General features: G+C 53.2%; 1 protein-coding gene across 4 annotated transcripts in view; it reads left to right on the top strand.

The window, feature by feature from the left end:
• Positions 1-696: 696 nt before the first annotated feature.
• Positions 697-24,083, top strand: part of ZMYM3 (zinc finger MYM-type containing 3) — a 31,813-nt gene continuing 8,426 nt past the window's right edge. Inside the window, exons 1-14 of one of the 4 annotated variants that reach the window (XM_064518416.1) lie at positions 729-852; positions 8,026-8,256; positions 10,710-11,606; positions 12,333-12,376; positions 12,777-12,849; positions 13,681-13,972; positions 14,389-14,566; positions 14,980-15,192; positions 15,850-16,000; positions 16,572-16,687; positions 18,697-18,783; positions 19,137-19,287; positions 19,864-20,036; positions 20,460-20,625. In XM_064518416.1, coding sequence (XP_064374486.1) covers positions 10,724-11,606; positions 12,333-12,376; positions 12,777-12,849; positions 13,681-13,972; positions 14,389-14,566; positions 14,980-15,192; positions 15,850-16,000; positions 16,572-16,687; positions 18,697-18,783; positions 19,137-19,287; positions 19,864-20,036; positions 20,460-20,625 — 2,527 coding nt within the window. In that variant the 5' untranslated portion in view covers positions 729-852; positions 8,026-8,256; positions 10,710-10,723. Of the gene's footprint in view, positions 853-1,254; positions 1,446-8,025; positions 8,257-10,709; positions 11,607-12,332; positions 12,377-12,776; positions 12,850-13,680; positions 13,973-14,388; positions 14,567-14,979; positions 15,193-15,849; positions 16,001-16,571; positions 16,688-18,696; positions 18,784-19,136; positions 19,288-19,863; positions 20,037-20,459; positions 20,626-24,083 lie in introns of those variants that run through there. The other 3 variants (XM_064518413.1, XM_064518415.1, XM_064518417.1) reach the window with 3 other exon arrangements.

The following is a 24,083-nucleotide window of genomic DNA, read 5'->3' as shown; positions in this document are numbered from 1 at the left end:
TCCGCGCGGAGCCGATTGGCTGAGGCGCGGCGGCGGCCCGCGGCGCGCGCTGCCAATCACCGTCGCGGGCATCACACTTGGGTGAGAGGCGAGCGAGGGACAAAGGAGCCGCGACGGTGCGCGGCGAGCGCCGCGCAGGCGCAGTGAGGCGGAGGGGGCGCCGCGCCTGCGCGCGCGGGGCCGCGGCCTTTAAAGGGACCGCGGCGGGGGCCGAGCGCGTGCCGCGCCGCGACGCCCCCTCCCCCACCCTTGCGCTCACGAGCGGCGCGAGGCCGCTGGGGCCCCGCGGGCGGCACGGTAACGGCAGCCGCCCTGTGGTGGGCGCCGCGCCGCAGCCCTGTACCCCCGCGCGGCCCCGGTCCCGCGGCCGGCGCCTCGTCACGTCTTGAAACGCGGCTTTGCGCCGCCGCAGCGCCCCCGTGTCCCTGCCCGGCTCCGGCGTCGTCCCCCGGGGGAGGGGCGGGCGCCGCGGGTGGGGGGGGCGGCGGACCCTGCGGGGGGGGGGGCAGGTGGGGGCGTGGCCTGGGGCGGTGTCGCGGGTGGGGGCGTCGCGGGTGGGGTGGGGGGGGTGTGTCGGCGTGGGGGAGGGGAGCCGGGCTGGGGTGCCCGGGGGGCGGGGCGTGCGGGGGGGAGGGGAGCCCGGGGGTGTCGCGGGTGGGGGAGGGGAGCGCGAGGGGGCGGGGCGCGGGCAGGGGGCCGGGGCAGCCCCTCCCGGGGGCGGCGCCGTGTCCCGGGCCCCCGCGGAAGCCCCGCCCGGCCGCGCTGTCACTCACCGCCCCGGGGAGACGCTCCAGCTCCAGGGAGGCGGTGGTGGCGGCGGCGCCCGGACCGGGCGGTTCCCCCCGCGCGCAGGTAGGGGCTGTGGCGGCGCGGCCGGGCCGGGCCCTGCGGGGCGGCGGCAGGGCCGCCCGCGGCGGCGGCGACAGGGTTAAAGGGGGGGGTGGGAGCGGGGTGATGAGCCCGCTCCGCGGGATCCGCTCCGCACTTTGCGGGTGGCCGCGCGGGCACCGGCGGGGATTGCGGGCGCCCCGTTGCCAGCCCCGCGCCGCCCGCCGAGCTGCGCACGCCCCCCGCGCCGTGCCGGGGTGCGGCCGCTGCCCCTGCCCGCGCGGGGCTCCGCGCTGTCGGCTCCCGCGGCCCCGCTCCGCGGCGCCGCGCCGGGTTTTTTGGGCCGCCCGGTGGAGTCCGGGCTGCTGCGCCGATCCCGGGCTCGGGATTCCACTCCGCGTTTCCTAGGCCGCCGCCTGCAAGCGAGTCTCGCGAGCCCAGGCCCTGCCGCAGCCAATGGGGAGCTGTCCCTCGCTTGACACAGCCAATAGGGAGCTTCCCCCGCCCCCCCTCGGGCTGCAGCGCGCTGAGGGCTCCGAGCGGCGCCTCCATTTAAAGGGGCCGCGACCCGAATTGGGGCTCCGAGTAGAGCGGGCGGCGCAGCGCCGGGGAGCCAGGTACGAGCGGCGCCGGCCGCGGGCGCCTCCCCGCGGGCGACGCGACGGCGCGGCCGCCCGCCCGCTTTCTGCCCCCTCCCCCGCCCCGCGGGGCGCCGGTGCTCGGGTGGGGGTGGGGGCGGGGCGGGAGCGTGCGGCGCGGGGCCCGGGGGGGCGGGGCCCCCCCGCAGGATGGGGGGCGGGGCGGGGCGCGCGCCCCGGCGCCGAGGGGGCGGGGCCTCGCCGCTCCGCGAGGGGGCGGGGCCGGCGCCGCGCGCCCCCCCCCCCCGTGGCGGCCGCATGGGGGCGCCCTTAGGCGGGGGGGGCAGGCCCTGGTGCGGCCCCCACCCCGGTGCCGTGGTGTGTGGTGGTGGGGGGGGTTAGGCCGCCATTGCGGGGGGAGCCCCGGGTATAAAACCCACTCCCGTTGGGGTGGGGGCCAGGCACTGGGGTGGCCCTCTTTGGGGGGGGGGGGGGCAACCCCGGGTGCAGCCCCCACCGCGGTGCCGTTTGTGGGGGTCAGGCCCTGGGAGGCCCCCCCGGTGCGGGTGGGGGGCCAGGCCTCGGTGCCGGGGAGGGGGGGGCAGGCCTGGGTGCGGCCCCCCCCCAGTGTTGGTTTTGGGGGGGGCAGGCCCCGAAGGGGGGGCTCCCCCGCTCCGGGCAGGGGGGCTGGCCCCGCTGCGGCCCCCACCCCGGTGCTGCTTATGGGGGCCAGGCCCCGCTGCGGATGGGGGGGGGGCAGGCCCTGGGGTGCCCCCCAGCCCGGCGATGGGGACAGGCCGCAGCCCCCCACATCACCACCGAGGGGTTGGTGCAGGGCCAGCGTGGGGCAGCGCTGCCCAGCGGGGGGGGGGCCCTCTCCCCTGCCCCCCCGCAGCCTTGGCCCGGTCCCCGTCCCCGCCGTGGGGGGCTGCGCCGAGGAAGCGGTAGAAAATGGCCTTCTGGCGTCTGCGTGGCCCCCAGCCGCGCCGGAGCGTGACGCACGCCGAGCCGGCGCGCCCCGTCTCTGCCCCGGCCACCGGCCTCCGTCGGGGCGGGCTCCACTGGTGCCTCCCGGCTCACCTGCGCCGCGGCCAGCGCCTCGGGCGGGTGCTTGCCCAGCCCTCCGCACTGCCCCGGCCGCACGTAGCCATGGAGCATCAGGAGCTGGCTGAGCGCTCTGCTGGAGCCCCGGGGCCCGGCTCGGCGTGCTGAGGTGGAGGCAGGATTGGCCCCGGGCACGAGGCCGGGAGCTGGCCATGGCGTGTCCCCAGTGCGGGAAGCAGTGGCAGGGCTGGACGTGGTCCGCGTCGCGCGATGGCGGGGGGCCGGCTGCTCAGCTGAGCCCTGGGGAACGGTTTCTGGAGCCCCTTTTCCCAACTGGGAGCGGAGCTTCTTCGTCTGTGCCCGTCCTGTCCCTTCCCACGGTGCTTCGGTTGTAATTCTGCTCTGGGCTGTAGCTGCTTTCTCTCTTCCCGCCGCTTCATCCCCCAAGCGTACTTTTAACCTACGTTTTCTCCAGCAACCCTGCCCAACCCAGGATCAAAGCCAGTGCTCAGAGCATGGCTCTGTCTCGTTGTCCTCTCCTGCAGGGCCACCACCTGCAACGGCCCCTTGCAGCTCCCGGCCCTGGCGTGCTTGTTTGCACGATCCCCGTTTCCCTCCGCGCCTGTTGCACGTGCCCGTGCTTTGGAGGATGCAGCTTAGCAGACCCGTAGTGACGCCAGGTTAGCGGCAGTAAGTCACAGCAGACCTCGCTGCAGCTCTGGCAGCCAGAGCGAGGGACTAAGGTTAAGTCCATGACCTTAGCTGGGGAGCAAAGTCCCATGCTTTATTTCTTTTATGGGTATCTTATGGTCGGTGATGATGGGATGCGTGACCCTGACGGACACAGGTTTGCTAGCAGAAGCCTCTAGCGTGAAAGGTGGTGAAAGCAATGTAAGGGAAGTACGGAATAGGCTACAGCCATAAAAATGAATTTTGTTAGCTTAGAGAAGGTCACGTCAGAAGTATTTCACTGCTATTGTGTTTTAATTGTATAGTGTTAAGAGTGTCTTAACTTCTGCTCTACTGGCAGCGTAGGTTGGGAAAGGGCACTGCTTGAGGCCGTCTTTGCCAGCCTTGTTGGTCATGGGGTCTAGTGGTGTCTTCTGGCCAGTTCCCGTAAGCTGCCCTGCTAGCTCAGGCTTGTTCATCAGCATGAAAGAAAAAGAAGCTGAGTTTCGCTGGGCTGGATGAGAACGCTGGTCTGCTCAACACAGCGCTGCTTGTGGCCGATTCCTACATCTGCCCGTGAGGTGAAGCATCCCGGTGCTAGAACTCCGTTTTGGGGACCCAGGAGCAGGGACCTCTCTGGGAGTGCCAGCAAGGCCTAGTACACTGCTTACCTTCCTCTCCCAGTGTTTTGGCTCTGTAAGGCTACCTGAGGAAAACTAGATGTTTTGCACATCCTCCCTGAGTTTCTGCCCTGTGGTCTTGTCTCTCTTCCCTGTGTGGTAAGGTTTACCCAGAGAATTGTGTGAAGATTTAGGTTGGAAGGGACCAGTGGAGGTTTCTAGTCCAGTTTCTTGCTCACGGCAGAGCTTGCTTTAGATCAGGTGGCTCAGGGTCTTGCCCAGTTGAGTTTTGACCTCTTCCAGGTCTACTGTCCCTTTCTGTCTTCTAACCAATGTCTTAACATCGTTAGGTCCGTTGCAGTAGATGCTGCCAGAGTGTGCTGTGCACCTCCATAATTGTTTGTTAGGCTCCAGATAGCACTCACAAAGCTCCTTGTCCACTTTACTTTGTGTACAGCAGTATTTTGGCAGGCGTTGCCACGTGGCAAGTGTTTAGTCGTGGAAAAAATGCTGCTTATTCATTCTATAGACACAAAGCTGTACAAGCAGCAGGAGAGTTTGCTCTTTGCCTTGATCTTTGAATGGAATTGGTTCTTGAGGCTGAATTGCTCTCTAGACACCACGCATTACTGCTAAGACCTCTGCCTTAATGTGTGTAAACAAGACAAGTTGTGTTCGAATGTACCTGGACTTGCTGTTGCTGACTTCTCTGTTGCAGAGCCTTGACGCTTGCTGCCTGGGGGATGTTGGTCTTAGGGAAAAGGTGTGAGAGTATCCTGGCAATTTCAAGCTGTTGCCAGAATGGTGTCCCTGATGGATGACCATGCTTCTGTTGGTCATCTTGGAGTTTACTGCTAGTATGGAGGTGTTGGATTATGAGCAGCTAATGCTGGAACCCAACGAACGTTTCAAAGTACCTTTGAAGTGTTGCAGGGAGCCTCCTGGCAAACCTCATCCCAGACAACTCTGCAAGAAGATTCCTGAATTTTGTCCTTCCTATTTGATTTTCTTGGAGCTGAGGTGAAGTTTCCGGGCTTGCAAGCTCGAAATGTAGTTTGGTCAATTCTACCTTAGAGGAATTAACGGGAAACCCATGGATTTGGATTCATATTTTGCAGCACCATCTGCTCTGTGTTGGAGAGTTTCAGCTTCCTTGAATTTGGGTGACTGCAGTACTAAGTTTGAGGCCATACCCTAAGCTGGTGCTCCTGACGTAGAAAAATTTAGCTTTGGTCTTGGTACTTCTGGCTTTGGGGCTGTTACAAAACCATTGCTGATGATGTCCTGTGAAGGCCCTTCTTTTCCCCATCTGCCACTTCCCATAGTGTAGACAATTTTGGCCACTTGTGAAGGCTGGCCCAAAGGGGACACAGTGATAGGTACTGCTGTTTTCACTCCATGAATTACGGAATAATAGACAATAATACGTTCAGAGATCAGAAGAGATAGCTGTGTTCATCTACCTTGACCTGCAAAGTGCAGGCTGAGGAACCGGAGCAGTGACATTCGTAGTGGCTGTAGTGACTTGAAGATCAAGTCACTCAGTGGCATTGTAAAATCTCCAAGTTGCGGAGGTCTATATATCCCTGGGTCACTTGTTTAAATAGTCAATTACATACAGCTTTAATCTGGAAATATCCTATAGCTTTAATCTGGAAATAGACGCTTCTGACTTGGTCCAGCTTTGACGTCCAGCCTTTAGAGTCCTCCTGTGCGTTTGTCTGACAAGTCTTTTGCTATCAGCTTTTCTTCCCTGATAGGGTTTTTGAGACAGGTCATGTCATGTCTCCCCACTTCTTTTCAGTGAATGAAACAGATTTATCACTGGAAAGTGTTTTCTAAACCATGGCTGATTCTTAAAGCAGTGGGATTCTTGCCAGATATTTTTTTTATTTGAAACAGCCGAATTCTTACAGTGCCTGTCTTCAAGTGAAGGCACTAGCCAAGAGTCGGGTGGTAATGATCTAGCATGGTGCTCTGTGCAAGCGGTGCTGTATTGAATGACACCAATGGATATGGCTTTGTGCTCTCCGAGCGCGGTGTCTGGGCTGCCAGGCTGATGGGCAGGAGCTCGGAGAGCTGCCTCTCCAAAAACAGCAGTGAATAATGACAGGCTTTCTGCTCCTTTCCAGAGCATTTTGACTAGGCTGAAACCTGGTCCCTAGCAGTATGCTTTGGTTACTGGTGATTCTTCATAAATTAATGTGCTTCTAAAAGCAGTTCGCCAATCTGTAATAAATGTTTGCAGTGCTTCAATCTGGAAAGCTATAAGCTGCCACATGCTTTAGTAAACTCAAATACATCATAGCAATGAAGTTAGCCCTTGCCATATTTGTCACTCAAGGTATAATATTGTTAGTGAAGATCTGTTGCGTAAAACCATGCTGGTGAGGCATTATGTTACTTCCTTAATGCTTTATTGATAGAACCATGTATCGACCACTGTTATTTTTGTCAGGAAATATTAAGTCAGGTGTTACTGTTTATTTGAGATTTTGGCACAAAAATAGGAACTTTCTTCCGAGCTCTCTGTTCAGTTCTAACAGAACTCTTAGATAAGAATTATCTGGTATGTTGATCTAAATGTTTCAACTGTAATATATATTGTTTAATGTCTTCCATATTTCAAATGCTTTCTAATATCCAAGAGAGAAAAAAGGTAAATCCTTTAGCCTTTGAAAATCTGAATTAATATCCATTGACAAAAAAGTCTAGGTTAGGTACCCAGACAGCTGCTATTCCTTTGGTTGAGGCAGGCGGTCGCTGTGTGGCTGTGCTCTTCTATGGACAGTGGAGACTTCCTAAGTATCTGCTTCATTGTGAGGGAGTAGCGACAGGATTCGTTTTGTTGTTTTATTTTTACTGTGTGATTTAATTAAATACTTGTTGGTAGCTGCTCATTTTTGCAGGTAGACCACATTCCCCTGCCGGTGGTTAACTGAGTCAGGACACTTGTAACTGCATAGATCTTCCATATCGCACAAGCAGCACCGGCAATGTCCTCAATAACCCATAGAAAGTCTCAGCTAGTCACTTTTGGTACTGGAGTGTGCTGTGAGAGATGTCTCGCTCTGAGCTTCCTGCTCTGAGAGAAGATCCGTGTCCCCCCCAGCCTCCCCTTGGCAGAAAGGGCAAGTCAGATCTGGTAGTCTACTCATGTTGCATTTGCGGCCAGTGTTGTGTTCATGCTGGTCCTACACGTTCATGAAGGGCCCTCTGCAGACCCATCAGCTACTTGGAGGCTCTCACACGCTATCTGAGAAGCTCTCTGCTTGTGATTGTTGCGCTGAGGACTTCACAGTCCTTGAACTCGATCTTCCCAGGATCAGCAGTTACTGAGTGTTCTGGAGAGGATGGTGCCCAGTCCAAAGTAATGAGTTTCCAAATGTCTGATTGAGCAGTCACATCTTCTGTAAACGTGCAGGATTTCACCACACTGTCTCCTCTGTGTTTGGCTGAGTCGTGTTCCAGCATACTTTCCTTGCTGCCAGATGTGTGGCTAGAAAAGAGGAAGATTTCAGGCTGGGCTGTGACCAGAGCCCAGTAAGTGATCTGTGCATTAGATAGTCCTGGAATAAAAAAGATGATGAAAAAAGATGTGGTGGATCATTTCAGCATCTGCAAAAACAGTAAGCTATTACTCCTCTGTTAGAGGTAGTGAGAAGAGACCAGGAGGAAAAGTGCATGTTCAGTTGGCAGCAAAACTCATTGCAAAGTTCAGCAGGAAGCCCAGGTGATTCTGAAAGTCCCGGGTGAATGAGATAAGTGTGGTTTTCCTCCCACAGGGCAGTCTTCTTGGTTCTGGTCGTTGAAAGCCACTGCAGAGACTTCACTGTCAGGGGAACAGCGTTGCAGTGATGTGTAGAGACGTTCCTTGCTTTCCCACCCAAACTGCATGTCAGTGTCTCCTGTTTAAGTCCATCCTCAGGACTACTCCGTCAGCTTTTCCAGAATGCTGCAAATACGTCAAATGTTAGCGTCCATCTGTTTCCGTGTCTCATTGTCATGGAGCTCTGATGCAGCAGGTTTAAAGTAAACAAAAGGAAATGCTTTATAAAACAAAATGTTACGTTGCAGAGCTTATTGCCAATGGAATCTGTGGAGAAAGTGGTTTGAAAGGGGATTTGGCAAATCCGTGGCAGATTTGCCTATTAGAGTCTTAACAATGATAGTCCCAATGCAACTCAAGCAAAGCCATTCCTCAGCTCTTGATTTCTATTCGGTTGGATGATGCACTGAAGAAGAATCTTCCTGTGTCAGTGATGTTTCCTGTATTCTCTCTCCAGGTATCCATTCTTGGCGTCAATAGAAAATGGGATATTTGAATAGACGGACCTTTCATTTGACTAACTGTGGCAGTTCTTAGCTTTGCACAACCTAAGAAGATGTTTTGAACTGTTCACTAGAACACATGAGGTGTTCTGCCAGGGGGATTCTGGCAAAGCTGATGAAAACTAACAGGAATTTGAACACGTGGGTTCACAGGAACACGCTGTGCTTCCAACCAGAACTTGCAAGTGAGTGGTCTTACTGTGGACTCTTAGATCTTCCTTATCCACGTATCTGTCCAAACCACAGAGCAATATTTTGGAGTCAGTTTAATCAGCAGAATACTTGTTCTCTTTAAGACTGTTGTGTTTGTCAGTGTCATTGCCGTTAGGTTTATCATAGTCTTGTCTTGCATCGTAATGCTCTTGTGGCCAAAGCTTGAAAGCAGTGCTAAGGTATACGTTGTTGAAACTGGATGCTTTTGTCTGTAGAGCACGTGAGCAGAACGTGCTTTCATGGACTGTTGCTTGCGTTGTCCTGTAGCAGGGAATGCCAACCTGGATTCCTTAAGCTCCACAATTGTTCCTGGAGTCTCTTTCTGCCAAATGAAGACTAGGCCAGCTGAAAATGGCAAAGACTGTAGGAGTATGACCTCTGTGGATTCACTGCAGACCTGTGCAAAGTATCTGAAGGTGAATTTGAGGAGCATCTTAGTACTCTGTTAAGTACGTTTATAAATAAACTTTTCCTATTCATCAGCATCGCTTGACCTCTCTGCTGCTTATTGTTGTAAGGTCTGCTGTCTTTCCATACAGGCGTGGAAACTTGGCTGAGGTGTGTATTTGAGAAGGAGGTATCGTTTAATGTTCAGAGAAGCAGAAAAACATGTTTATCATCTTGGAGGGATTCTTACCTGCTTTCAAACCTTTACAACTTCTTTCAGAAGCCTTTATTTCACTTTGTTCTTTTTTCTGTTGGCCACCCTAAAACACATATTAGCTATCACATTGATCTGGAATTGGCTCATTCTAGAAGCTTTGCCTACTCTGTAAAAAAAAAAAAAAAAAAAAAAGAATGGAATAACCAAAGTCTTCATTGCTGAGAATCCCTGAAGATTACATCTTCTGTAACTTCTGTTTGTGACTGTGGGGACAGTGCTTATCTACCATTCTGAAACAGAAAATGCAGCTATGTGATAAAAATAAGAGGTAATGACTTTGAGCTCCAGCTCTAGGTATGATTCCCTAAACTCCTGCTTAAGTGAGTTTCAGAAGGTGGCTACATTCTCTATCCAAATATTTCCTGTCTAGTTCTGAGTAAACCATTTGCAAGTGTGGCTTTGTCATCTTTTCAGAAAGAAGGATGTACAGAAGGTATTGATCAGCCATCATCAGTGAAATTATTTCAGGCTTCCTTCTTCGTCTGTATAGATGAGAGTTATACCCGCAGTAAGCCCCGATAGATTGGAAAACTGAGCCTTCTGCTTCAGGGCTCAAAACATACCCAATTTAGCATTAGAATGACTCTTAACATGGAAGTGGGTTGGTGCCACATCTTTCAATTCTAGTGTCTTCCCTGTAGTGTCTAGTTACAACCTGCTTTGGGGACCTGATGCTACATCATGTGTTATTCTGCCTGACCACTTAGGGACTCCGACTCCCTCTTCCTTCTCCTCTTTAGATTTTCACCCTTTCTCTGCAGGGATATAACTCGTGATTAGCCAATGCGGACGTGAATGCTTTTTTGCCTCACCTCATGGTCTTGCCCTTTCTGGTGTTTGATAATGATGACCTCACTTGGGCATGAGAAGCTGGGCTGTGATTTTGTCCCTCTGATGTTAGCAGTCAGCATCACCTCTCTCTGTGCGAGTGCTCTGTCTGTGCAGTGCAAAGTCACGCTGGTCTTTTTTCCCAACTCTGCATTGCACACTTGGGGCTATTTTGCTACCTTTTCTTCCTCTCAAGACTACTTTTAACATCATGGGCTTTCGCACCTTTCTTTGTGCCCCTGTCCACAATTCCCCCCAGTTCTGCCTTAAGTTTTTCCAGTTCTTCTGTGTCTGAGTATTAGCCCACATGGGTTTGGGGCTATAGTTATAGTGTAACATAGGTTATTTCTGTCTTCTGACAGAATTCCTACATCTTGTCGTCCTGTGTCCCTTTGGGGTGGTGCCTGGTTCACGGTGCAAGCTACAGAGCAAACAAGGAGTTCTTTCAGCCTCTGTATGCTTAGGGGAAAAGATGCTTTTAAAAATACAAGATGAGTTAGCTACATGAGAACAGCTCAGAAGAACAGGATAAGCCAGATTTTTTGGGTCAGGTGAAATACAGGAGAAGGCAGGGAAGAGGGTACGACACACCACAGAACAGCTATGTGAAGCCTTCCAGATTAATACTTGGGTCACTTCTGATACCCAGTGTCCTTTACGATAGCGGGTCTGTTGGCCATGCCATGGAGAGGTGTGTACGTGATATAGAGAGCTCCCAAAGGTTTGCTGCTGTGTCCCATGCCTGCTGTTCGGCTTCAGAGGTTTGTAACTTCCAGGGTAGGAGTGATTGACTTTTTGGTATCATGGTTATTGCAAGCAGCCTTATGGGGTCTCGTTTTACTCCGACGGTGTTCAGAAGAGTGGACAATGCCATATTCATGCACTGTGTAACGCTGCTTTTCATTAACTTGCGAGTCTCTTTCTCATTTCCAGTTGTCATCTTCTAAATGGATTCCAGTGAATTTTCGGGATCTTTGGACCCACTGTCCTTGCCTGACAAACCACTTATTGGTGATCTCCCTGCTGACATGGAGTTTGGGGAAGATCTCCTGGGCTCCCAAACAGCTTCTACCCAGGAAGTTTCAGTTCTTCAGCCCCCGGACTGGGATCAACCCAAGCAGATGACCGCAGATGGGGACTTGGACCTTCTAGTGAAAGCAGACAGCCTGTCTGAACTAAACAAGTCAAATGATCTCGATCTAGATAAACCTAGTGTCTTGGACATGCTGGAGAAACCTGATGTCTTGGATGAGCTGGATAAAACTGCTGACTTGATGGAGCTGGATAAATCGGGGGATCTGGATGGGCTATATAAGGCACATTCTTCCCAGGATGTGGAAGATGGGCTGGGGGACTCCTCTGCCCTCGCTAGGGAAGCCCTTGTTCCAGAAACGTGGAAAGAAGGGGAAGATGCACCAAAAAGTGATTCTGGGGACATGAAGGATGACGGTGCTGCTGCTATTCCTGCGCTGTCTGATGACAATGCCCCTGAATCGCCCCCACAGCCTGTTCCTGACTCAGAGGAACTGAGCAGTGCCCCAGCCACAGAAGAAATCACAACGCAGTCCTCGAGTCTGCCAGTGTCCCCCCCACAGCTCAGTCTTAAACAAACCAAGAAGACAAGGTTGAAGGCACCAAGGAAAAGCTCACCTGTGCAGAGGGAAGGGCTGGCAGTGGAACCGGGGCTGGAGCTGAGCCCAGATAACAGTGTTGCAGCCTTGCCCCCTGAGCACATGGATGAAAACCAGACAGAGGAAGAGGATGATAGTGGGAACAACTCTCTTAAAGAGAGCAGCATACTGAAGGCACAAGAAGCTTCGCCACCAGCAGGTAGGTAGTTATCTCTGCAGAACCTTTTTCGCAGAACCAAGCTTTCTCTTGCTCGGTAGGCCACCCTGCTGCACATCTCTGAAGTTAGAGGCTGTTTTGAGCTCCAAGTTTTCCCATTCTCCTCTGCCATGGAAGTTGTCAATACTGCTGATGGGCTAGATGTGAGGAAAGCGGCTTGCTTATAGGGAATAATGCTCTGGAAGCTGGTCCACTGGTGCACACAAGCTCTCGCTCTGGCTTTCATAGCTTTAACATTGTTTTTCAATGTTTGCGTCAGCTAGAAGCTTGCCTACTCAAGCTGCTGCTGTGTATCAGCTTAATTCACCCTCCTGTTCACTGGCATCGTTACAGGAACTGAGTGTCACCGGGAGATGTTTCCAGTAAGCAAGGACCCCTGCCCAAGCTGGCCATCCCTGGGAGAGGTTCAGTCTCCACAGTCAGAACCAGTTGGAGGCACCATTGCATCCCCCCAGACCCCTGAGACCCTTAAGGTCTCCCCCTTAAGGAACCTTCTCCCAAGCAGTGCGTGTGGCTCTCTAACTACATTTGATGGGTTTGGAAGCTTTTGTGTGTTGGAACACCAGCAGAGCTGAGCTCGTTAGCTGGGACTGAGGCTTCCTAGGCAGACAGGCCCAAAGGGTGGCTGCATTTGAGCAACAGCTTTCCTCTTCTGTTGGAGAAAATCAGGGTACTGGAGTCAAGCTTTCTTCTCCACTTCTGTTGCAGGAGAAGGCCTGTCTGGGAAGGGAAGCGAGCAGCCAACTGAGAAGGTGAGGAGAATGCAGTCGAGTACGTACTCTACAGGAGTATTGAGGTTGTCTGTCTGTTGCCAGACGCGGTGAGGGACCCTGGCTCTGTCTTCGCCCTTTTGGGCAGGAGTGTGCATGTCTCCTGTGACAGTGGTCCCTGTGCACTGCCACTGTGCTGTACCTGTGGCTTCAGTATGTCTCTCCCTGCCACCCCAGGCTGGAACTTCATTCTCATAAGCCTGCTTCCCCCTCTCTGCCCATCTTGCTAACTCTGGTCAGGTATCCATGGAGTTTTATCCCTTTTCAGCCTAGCTATTGTGAAAGCAAAGCCCAGAAGTTGGAACTCCACCATGATCTGGGATATTTATCTATGGTTGTCCCAGCAAATGGTTAGCTTAAGTATTTTGTGAATGTCTTCTAGGAGCAGAAAAGAAGTGAACGAGCCAGAAGATCAGAAACTGCCAGGCCTGAAACTGTGAACTCCTCTGAGAGCAGTGAGTAACAAGGGCTGGCCAAAAGGCTGGTCCATTTTTCAGCCAGAAAGCAGAGCCCGGGCCCAGTGTCAGCAGGCAGTTTGTGATGCGAGTAGGATGGATGCGGGAATTCTTGAGCTTTCATGCAGACTGTTCTGTTATGCAGGACAGGTCCCTTCACCCCTGTGGATCTTCATATCAGGGTCCTTGTCTTGCACTTAGGATGAAGAGAGAGTTGGTAGTATTTTTACAGAGGTTTGTAGATACCAAGCACCAAGTAATAGGATGAGAATCTGGGGATGTTCCCCATGAAATCCATCTTCCATTTCCTCAGCCAGGAACTTTGTTCCTTTGCCCCTAAGCCAGCAGACTGTCTGAAGGAGGGTTGTATTTTGGGGACTTTCCTGTCGAAGTACATGAAGTCTCTGTCCTGTGAGATGTTGAGTGTCACACTGCCATTCCCTAGTACTTGTCTGTTGCTCCTTCATTGTCTGCCTGTGCAGCCTGTGCTGGAGAAGTGGCTGGTGAACCAGCTTGTTCCCTTTAAGGTCTATAGGTTCTTGGAGGGATTTCTGCTATAAATGTTGACACTTCAGGCTTCTGCTCAACCTTCACTTCCTAGAGAAAAATTGTATCTAAGTCCAGTTTGCTTAAAGACTTCCTGGCTCATCTCCAATTCCAACAGAATATCTTTTAAGGGTCCCTTTATCACCCCACCCAGGAAGGTACAAAGCATGTAGTAGGTATCCAGAAAGGTGACCCCAGAAAGCCCTACCATGTCTCTCGTGGCTGAGGTTTTGTCTCAGTCCCTAACAGGGAATTTCTGTGCATCTTCTCTCTGTTCCTTTGCAGTTCCGGTCTCTGATGAAGACTCAGATGCAATGGTGGATGATCCTAATGATGAAGATTTTGTTCCTTTTCGTACCCGACGCTCAACGCGTATGTCCTTACGCACTCAGATGGCTCAGCGAGCCGCCCGCTCCACTGTTACCAAGATGACTTGTGCCAACTGCCGGACCCCACTGCAGAAAGGACAGACTGCCTACCAGCGTAAAGGACTCCCTCAGCTTTTCTGCTCCAGCTCCTGTCTCACCACCTTCTCAAAAAAACCACCTGGCAAAAAGATATGCACCTTCTGTAAAAAGTGTGTGATTGTTCCCCTTCCCTTGGTGTTCCTGACTCTCACACTTGTGATCCCCTTCATCTGCCCCAAAGCCATACCTGCCAGTCGTCATCCCTGTGACCCTCGTGCTTCATCTGCCACATCACTCCTGTACTGCTTCCCTATGTCTTTCTTCACGCACTGCAGATCCCATCCTCCTTACTCCCGCTTCACATTATTGCCCTTCCCTGCCTGTCCCTAAGCCTAATGCACTTTGTCCCTGCCTCCTCTCAGAGCAACCTCCTGCATGCTGCGCCTTTGGACACCGCTCCTCTGGGTCGGACAGAAGCTGCTATGAGACAGCTTCTGCCACCCTCTTGCATTGCAGCCTTGCATCCCGTCCCTTCGTGGCAGGACTGGTGTGTCCCTGCACTAATACATCCCTTCCTTATCCCTAGGGAGATCTGGAACACCAAGGACTCTGTGGTTGCCCAGATCGGTTCAGGCGGCTCTTTTCACGAGTTCTGCACCTCCGTCTGCCTCTCCCTCTACGAGGCCCAGCAGCAGAGACCAGCACCTCAGTCTGCGGAGGCCTCAGACACCAGCCGCTGCAGTGTCTGCCACAAACCCGGCGAGGTAAACAGTCTTCATCTTTTCCGTGTCCAGGCTGAGGTGCTTGGCTCTGCCTGGGATTGATGCAGGGTGTTTTCCAGGTACTGTCATGGCCTGAGGCCTCAGCCCCTGAAGTGGTTTGGGCTCTCTGCCAGGTTCTTTCTTGTCCACTGTGATCCAACCCTCATTCCCAGAAATAATGCTTCAGCTTCCCCCTGCCCTGCAGCCGATTGCCTCCTGCCACTCTGCTTTCCTGACCGCTCTGCCAATTTTTGGCGAGAGAAGCTGGGCTGAGTACACAGCAGCTTCCAGTATGGCTCTCGCCTGAATTTGTTAGCGTAACAGCCCATCCTCCCAAGGGCCATGGAAGTGGTTCACGTGCATAGGAGGGAGTCCCGTGATGGTTTGAGGGAGTGAGAGCAATGATGTCTCTGCAGATCCAGCATGAGGTCAGCAATGGGAACGTGGTGCATCGCATTTGCAGTGATGCCTGCTTCACCAAGTTCCGGGCCACCAAGGGGCTGAAAACCAACTGCTGTGACAACTGTGGACTCTATATCTACAACAAGGGCTTGCCCCTGGAGTACCTCTTCCATGAAGGCCAGCAAAAACGCTTCTGCAACTCTGCCTGTCTCAACAGTTACAAGAAGGTGTGTGGAGTCAGCTGCCTGGGGCAGGGAGGTCTCCATGGGCACACCTCTCCTTTGCTCAGTTTGGCACAGGACACTGTTTGTGCAATATCAGACAGCCTGAACCCTCATGGCCTTTTATTCCTGACAAAACATCTTAAGAGATTGCTGTGGAGAAACTTTGAAACTTAAGCAAGTATACTCATTCTGCTGGGACTGTGACCCCAGGGCCCATCTTGGACCCAAGCACGGGTCAGATGCTTGATAAGCTGGATTGTCCAGTGGTGTTGGTACTTAGAGTTAGCATGGGCTGGCTTCTTTTGGATGTCTACCAAGAGCTTGGCTGTATCTGTTCCTCTGTGGCCTGAGTAGGCTTCACTGAACTGTCCCAATGGTATTGCCAGGTTCTGCGTTCCTGCCAAGGGTCCCCAAGAGAGTATGTGCGTACCCTTGATAATATGAAGCTGAGGTGCCAATGAGCAAAGGCAGCTTTTCTTTACTACCAGCTATCTGAACCTGTGGTCTGTGAGCTTGGCTCTCGCATGAGGTGTCCATGTGCTCCCAGCCCGAGAGCCACCCTGCAGTGGATGCAGTAATGGGATGGAGTATGAGGGTGGGGGATAGGACTTCACCGGGTGTAATGGGCTCTCTGACAGCTCTGTTCTGTTCTGCTTGCAGAAGAACACTAGGGTCTACCCATGCATGTGGTGCAAGACGCTGTGCAAGAACTTTGACATGCTGCCCAACGTGGACCGCAGTGGCAAGATGGGCCTGTTCTGCTCCATTTGCTGCACTACCTCCCACAAAGTGAAGCAGTCAGGCTTGGTTGGTAAGAGCACTCACGTACAGCGATTCAGTCAGCTTTCCACTCTAACTCCTTCTTTTGTACTCTTGCTTGTGGTTGAGACTGGAAGGAAGGCATGTTGCTCACATGGGAAGGTGTCTGGGGAGGAGTCCAGGGAGATAAGTGGAAAGATATTTGGAGAGGGAGGCACCCTTGCAGCATGTAGCTATTCTAATGATGAGGGGTGTTGTCTGTTGAGAACGCAGGAAGCAATTGTAGTGCTGTACTGTGCTGGCATTGCCCTTTCCACTACATGGAGCGTTGGGGTGCCCAGGAGTGGGAATGGTCTCTGCTGACTGGTGCAAGTATTGTAGGCTGTTTTGTCCAAATTCCTGTAGAGCCAGGGTCACTTCTTTGAGCCACTCTGCTCTCCATCCATGTTTAACATTTCTGTCCTAGCAGAACTTGGTGCTCTTAGTTTCCTGGAGTTCTTGTCCCTTCCTTTCTGGTTATAGCTTGACAGACTGAGGATGAGTGAGTAGCTTACATGCCATCCTCAGGATCCAGTCCCACGTCCTGTGCTGCTGCCCTCACTGATTCCTGTCTGTTTCATCAGGTCCCCCTAGACCCTGCAGCTTCTGCAGAAAGAGTTTATCTGAACCCTGCTATTACAACAAGACAGACCGGGTTGTCTACCAGTTCTGCAGCCCCAGCTGCTGGACCAAATTCCAGGTACTGAAACATCCTTCATGCTGGGCTGGGCCCTAGAGCCTCCTGCCTCTTTTCCCACTTGGCAGAGGCTGCAGCTTCCTCAGGCTTCTCAGGGAGGGTCTGTAGGAAAGTCTCTGCTGGAGCATCTGAGTTCCAGTGCTCGTAGCTGCCAATTATTCAGTCTTGGCCTTGCCTCCCCTCTCCTCAGCTGGGATAAGTCTGACTATAGTTCTCTCCTGTCTGTCAGCTTACACCTGGCAGGAGTGCTGTACAGAGCTGTGTTGCATGAGCAGTTGTGGGATATAGCGGCCTCACACAGGCACAAGCCTCGCAAAGCACAGTGGGCACCCGCTAGCATGGTGGAAAGGAGCAGAGCTGCCCTCTGAGCCAGGGATCACCAAGGAACAAAAAATTGCCTAGAACATTTCTAGAAATTTAAAATCAGCAGGCCTGGATGCATCACGTCTAATAGTCCTTAAAGGCTTGGCTGACAGTTTTTATCTTCTGGTGTAAAGTTTTAGCATATATGAAGTCTTAATGGTATTCAAAGGCAATTTAAAGAACAAAGCAACAAGCAGGAGGACCAGGAAACTTAGGCCAGGACATGCGTTGGGCAGCTGAGAAAATCTGCAGAATCTAGAGGTAGAGATTTAGTTAATGGCAGTTGCAGTGTTTTGGGTTTTTCTGTTTTGGGAGGTTGTTTTTTGTTTTTATTTTCTTTTTTAAATCCTTTATGTAATCCTTTGCTGAGATCACAGATCGTGTTGGTAAGGGTAGCTGAAGAGTTGTTACAGCTGTAGACCTTCTTAAGACACTTGAATTATTGCCATGTAAAATCAGCATTGTAAAGTATGAGAAAAGCCACACACAACCTGGATTAGGAACCATCTTATTGACAAATCTCGGGACACCCTTGTGAAAGAGAAACCCTTGGAGGAAGTATTTCAAGATGGCTTCTTGGGGATCAGTATTAAGCCCAAAGAGCTCAACAGCTTCATCAGCGATCTGGAAATAAAGTCAGCATAAGCATGCTAAAAATTTTGCAGATGAAACAAAAACTACTGGAGTGTTAACTCATGTTGAGATCAGGACGGTCATAAAAAGCAGTTGGATTGCTTGACCAGATTGGCTCCTCATAACATGCACTTAAATACAGGTCAGTGCAAGATCCTACATCAGCCTTACTCAAGTAATGTGGGGGTGTAAGGCCCATAAAGTAAAGATTTTGAAAAGGCTCTGGGATTAAAGCAGATAAGCCATTCAGCATGAGCTCCCCATCTTAAAACTATAGCAGAAAAGATTAGTTAAATTATTGGAAGTACTAGCAGGAGAACAGGGAATTAAAGTTTGGGGGCGAGGGAGCAAAAGGGCTACTGAGAATACTGCACAGATGGGAAGAATATTCATCTGATGTCCACATTATTTTTAATGTTGAAGAAAAATTGGAAGTGTGCTGAAAAAAGCCACAAAAATTACTTTGGGGCTTGAAAAATGCAGTACACTTGCAGAGCGCCTTATCAGAGGTTATCAGAAGGAAAACCAAGAAGAGGACTCTATTAATAAATCTATCACTGAGGACAAGACACCAAGTGCTAAATGTCACTCTAAACTAGCAGAGAAAGGTGAGATGAGAACAACTGCTTGAATTCTGAAGTTGTTACCCTGAAATTAGAAACCAGGCACATTAGCTTATAGCTCTTTTCAAGAGCTTTTAGAGAAAGTCTAAGGAAAGATAGCAGAGCCCCCATCTCCTGGTGTTTTCAAATCCGGAGAGCTGGCAATCTGAAAGCTTGCTTACCTGGCAAGGCCTGAACCCAGTATCCTGGAAGCAAAGTGGAATTGCCCAAGCCTCTGCTATCCGGGAGCTTGGTGCACGATCTGGTGGAGTGACCCTGAGCCACTGACCGTGGGAGCAAGGGCAGAGCGAGGGCTGTGAGCGGTGGAGGAGGCAGGATGAGCAGCGGTGGTGCAGAATAGGTGCTCCTTGAGCTCCGTGCACTCCCTCCATGCACTGTCTTTGTATTCTGCAGCGCACCAGCCCGGAAGGTGGGATCCACCTGAACTGCCATTACTGCCACAATCTTTTCAGCGGGAAGCCGGAGATCCTAGACTGGCAGGTGAGGCCTTTTCCCCAGGGGTGTGTTGAGGCTGAGGGCAACCCTGGGGAGGACTGCAGAGCTTCTTCCTTTCCCAGTTCAAGGGTTAGAGCTCCTTCTGTGCCAGCGCTTTGAACTGCTTAGCCGTAGAGACATGGCTGGAAACCATGCCTTGAGCATGCTGTCATGTGCAGTGGGAGGTCAGCAGGGCAGAGCTAGGACAGGAGGAAACCTCCTCTTCTGCTAAGCTGCATGCCAGGAGAGCTGGAGACTTGGAGACTGTCTCCTCAGCCCCACAGTCTTGCTCCTGGTGCTCCAGGAAGCGTTGGGACCTCCTGCCAGCTTGGCTGACCTGGCGGCGGTCTCTTTGACAGGACAAAGTGTATCAGTTCTGCTGCAAGGACTGCTGCGAGGACTTCAAGCGGCTGCGTGGGGTAGTGTCTCAGTGTGAGCACTGCAAGCAGGAGAAGCTGCTGCATGAGAAGATCCGTTTCTCTGGGGTGGAGAAGAACTTCTGCAGCGAAGGTACTTGGGGAAGGCGTGGGAGAGGCAGAGCCCCCCTGCCAGCCCATGCTGGGGGAGGAGAAGAGAGCATGGAGTGGAACAGAGGGGAGACTGGCCAGGCCCTGGGGCGAGAGCCTCACCATGCAGTGAAGGGAGGACTGTCGTGGGGATGGCTTGCTGTCCAGCCAGGCCCTAGGGCAAGATCTTTACCGTTCATTGTGTCCTTGGGGAGGGCTTTCTCACAGCTTTTCTCTCTCTGGGGGCTGGGGAGACAGCAGGTGGCAGCTCCGCTCCTCCTGTCATCATGCACTTCTACGCTCTTGCGTCTGGGCTGGCCTGACCTGGCCTTGCCCTGCCTGCTGGGTTCCTGCACACAGGAGGTTGGAGTCAGACTCTTCCTAGAAGCATGGAGGTGAGAGATGGCAAGTCCCCATGAGGTCCCATCTTATCCCAGCCCCAGGGGCCAGTGCTGGATTGTTCCCTACAGTGTGTTGCGTGTGCTCTGTTGTCTCCGCAGACCTGGATTCTGGTCATGTTTGGGTCAGGGAGGCCCCCAGTTCATCCTGGGAAGGTTTCACTCCTATTGTTTCTCCGCAGGGTGTGTGCTTCTTTACAAACAGGATTTCACCAAGAACCTGGGCCTGTGCTGCATCACCTGCACCTACTGTTCTCAGACCTGCCAGCGGGCGGTCACCGAGCAGCTGGAGGGCAGCACCTGGGACTTCTGTAGTGAAGACTGCAAAAGCAAATACTTGCTCTGGTACTTCAAGGTCAGTATTGGCACTGGCAGCTTGTGCTAAGTGCTGTGGTGGGCACGGCACCCAGATAAGTGGGCATTGCACTGACGAAGTTCGCACTGCTGGAGTCTGGCTGGCACTGCTGCGGAGAACCTGGCACTGCTGGAGTCCTGCCTGGCAATGACGGGACACTGCTACGGGGAAGCTCACGTAGCTGGAGTCCCCAGCTGATCCTGCCAGAGCACTGCACTGAGGAAGCTCACAGTGCTGGATCCGCGGCTAGTGCTGCTGTGAGAAGTTCGCACCGCTGGAGTCCCCGGCTGGCACTGGCAGGGCACTGCTGTGGGGAAGCTCACAGCACCTTGCCATGTGCACCTTTCACTGGAGAGTTGTGTTGCACTCGGAGGGGGTGTGGTTAGTTACTCGTTGTTTCTCTCCTGCTGATGCGGGCTTTAGGCAGCTCGGTGCCATGCCTGCAAGCGTCAGGGGAAGCTGCTGGAAACCATCCACTGGCGAGGGCAAATCAAACACTTCTGCAACCAGCAGTGTCTGCTGCGATTTTACAATCAACAGAACCAGCCCAACCTGGACACGCAGAAGGGGCCCGAGAGCCTGCTGAACAGTGAGTAGGAGGGAGGGAGGGGACCTGCATAGCTCAGTCCAAGAGACACAGGGAAGACCGAACAGCAAGGGGTGGAAGCTTCCTGCCTGGGACTGGATGAGACGCTAGGGAACAATCCTGCACTGGCCCCTGGGGGGGAAAGGACGGAGTGGGACGTAATGGGGCTTCTCCATCTCTAACGTCTATGGTTCTATGACACACAGGGCCCAGACGGGAGGAGCCGGTGCCAGCGTGCTGCCTGTAGCTCACACTCTTAGCGAGGATACTCAGGGATTTAATGGGCGACTCCATCCTCATGTTGCCAGCGGAGAGCTCGATTTACAGGGTTAGGGGACAGCGTGGTTTGGCATGATAATCCACCTGCAGCCCCACACCACCTCCGAGCTGTGACCTTCTCAGATCTCATAAGCTAAGCAGGATTGGGCCAGGTCAGTGCTTGGATGGGAGACATTCAAGGAAAACGCAGGGTGCTGCAGGAAGTGGTGCTGGTGATGCTGTAGGTGGGCTCTCCTCAGTCAGAGCTGAACCTGTAACAATCTTGAGGGAGCACTGAGCTGCTGGAGGCACTCTGTTTTGTGATGGTAGATTGAAGTCCTACCACTTATCCAAAGATCCCTGGCAGCTTTGGGGAGTTGCCAACCCCGTGTCCCGGATAACCCGATTCTGCATCTGTGGAGTTCCAGCTGGAGAGGAGATTTTCACTGCCTGTTGCCCCATTTCCTATCATTGACTTGAGCCAGTTGTTTATGGAAGATTGCAAAGTGCTTTGGGGTCCCTCAGGATGGAAGGTGCTCATAGTGACAGTGACAAGACATCGCTTGGCCCTCGGACACTCGCTTAGTCTCATTCTGCTTGGTCTTTAGTAGGCCAGGATCTTCTAGACAAGAATCTTCTAACCAGATCTGATCTGGTTAATAGGATGCCCACAGATGGTGGTGTGGTTCGCTTTGGTGGCTCAAGCTGTGACAGATACCGGTATTGCAGGCTCAGGGCTTTGCTGCCCCCCTGGAGTTCCACGAGCTCTGAAACACTGGCTAGGATGGACCAAGGAGGGGAAACCAAGACAAGGACCTTTCATGAGACACCCTGTTCGCAGTCTCCAGACCTTCTGGTTCCTCTCTCCTGACAGCAGTGGGCTAACTGCAAGATGGGGAAAGCACAGGATGTCAGGACTGCTTAAACAGCGAGGCAGAGCTGCTCTGCCAGAAGTGGCAGGTTCCCCCAGCTAGAGGAACCCTGGCCTACCATCCAAGAGCCATGCCGTGTAAATGCCGTGCGAGGCAACAGCCAGGCATGCTCGAGTTGTAGCCCGCTGGAGTGACCTGGATAAAGAACTGTTGGTTTCTGGTGGCACTGGGTGCCCAGAGGGAGAGTGCTTGACGGGGCACAGTGTCTTGCTGCCCCAGTAGAGGAAGAGGTGTTAAGCTTGTCTGTTCCTGTAGCTAGCCCAGTGATTCCACAGTCCTAGCCACGCTGTTGGATTTGTGCTCTTTGCTTTCAAGGCATATCAAATCCGGGGGACCTGTAATGCTGCCTTTGGGACACAGGCACAGCAAGCAAGCTATTACCTGTTGAAGGAAGCATCTATTTCGCACCCTTTGGCCATTGCCCCTTGGAGCTGTGGACCACAGGACTCTCTTAAGTACACCCTCCACCACCACGGACCATGGGAATTCCCTGAGCACCCTCTTCCACCACATTTCTGGAGACAGCTGAGATCTTTTCTGTTTAGTGTGTGGGGCACTGCCCATTGCTCTGCCAACGAGGCCTTTGCATGAGCCCCGTGAGCCAGAGGACTTCGAGGGCAGCCAAGGAGATGCCCTGTCGCAGTGGTGAGTGCTTGGCTGAGCACAAATTTCAGGCTGCTCCAGCAGCCATGAAATTTTGTAAAAGCAGCACTGTGAACATTATTGATGGCGCTGGGCCCTCTGTGTGTCCTGGCACATCTGTCCCCTGCGTGTTGTGGGATGGCTGTGGACATCCTTGTCCCTGGACCTGTGACATGCAGGTCAGCTTGCAGTGAAAGGGTACTGGGAGCCAGGGCCTGCTGTGTGCTTACACAGAGAGGTTTTAGAAGAGCCAGCCCAGCGTACTGTGCACGGGAGCTGGGGGAGAAGCTCATCAGCATGTGGCATGGCATAGCTGCTGCCTGGTCCAGCCAGGGTCTCCTGTGGACCTGGCAGCAGGCTTGCCAGCTCACAAGGGACTACCTGGCTTTCAGCCCCATCCTGGGCAGAGCTGCTGCCTACTTCTTTTGCTGCTAGTGGTTGTCTAAGACTGTTCATTCCTGTGACCGAGTGGCTGCTGCCAGCCTGGTGATCCTGAGACTGCTTGCTGGTGATAAAAGTAGCAGTTCCTTTAATGGGAACAGAGTCTGTGTAACAAAGCGATTGAGGAGCTTCTGCTACAGAACTGTGCCCAAAGACTTCCAAGAGGAACTGACTCTGCCCAGGGCCATACAGCTGGAGAGGAAAGAGGGCCAGAAGTCAACAGTTGGTGCAGATGATGCCTCAACAGCTCCTGGCTGGTTTCAGCATGAGAGCCAAGAACAAACTGCAGCTTGGCTGGAGGCCTGGATACGTAGCACATGGACCTCTGTTGGGGAAGATCTTCTTGCCCACAGTCCTAAACCTGTGGCTTGTGGGACACTGAACTTTACTTTTGATTGCACTGCAGCAGAGACTCTGCTCGCACCCCCACAGCCTGTCTTTCCCCATTCAAGTCACTGATGGTTTTTGTCTAGGCATGCTGCCTCTCCACTTTGAACTGGTCATGGGGACATCTTGGACCTCTTGACAGAGTTGCAGATGCTGTAGCTGAGCCCCCAGCTGCAAGCCAGGGAGCTTTCTTGGACTGGCACTTATCCGTCCCCATCCCCCCCATAGCATTCATCAAGTGAATCCTGGTGCTTTCGTTTGCTCAAGAACTGTCCTGCATTTCCTCAGGACAGAGGAAATCTGCATAGTGCAAATGCCCTTACGTTGGTCCTTTGGGAGTCTGGGTCCCACCTGTGAAGAGCCTATCGCTAGGAGATGGTCAAGGACCTGCAGTTTCCTTTGGGTGCTGAGGCTCTTTGCAGGTGTCTCCTTCATGCATGGCCCACGGTTAGTCAGTGCTGTGGAAGGCAGTTCTTTCTCCCGGCCATGTGGGTAACCAGGGCTCACAGGACCCTTGGAAAAAGGTGCTCTTTTAGTGCAGCAGCCTGTCTGTGAGATGGGTGCGGGTTCTCTGCAGACTGAGCAAGCTGGAATCGTCATCTGAGCCTGGATGATACCATTATCACAGAGACCAGGGTCTCTGCCACGCGCGCCTTTTACCTGCTGGTGATCTGCTGTTTCCTTAGGGGGAATGGACTGGGTTGCCAGTGCTGTGGCAAAGCTGTGTCTGTGCTTTCTGGGGTATCTCGTAGCACTGCTACTAGCTCTGTCACCTTCTTCCTAGGGATCTCGAAGCACTTT

Source organism: Dromaius novaehollandiae, chromosome 11 (assembly GCF_036370855.1).
Source record: "Dromaius novaehollandiae isolate bDroNov1 chromosome 11, bDroNov1.hap1, whole genome shotgun sequence".
Taxonomy (NCBI): domain Eukaryota; kingdom Metazoa; phylum Chordata; class Aves; order Casuariiformes; family Dromaiidae; genus Dromaius; species Dromaius novaehollandiae.
The sequence above is the reverse complement of the archived record's forward strand: the minus strand, read 5'-3'. Positions and strand labels throughout refer to the sequence as shown.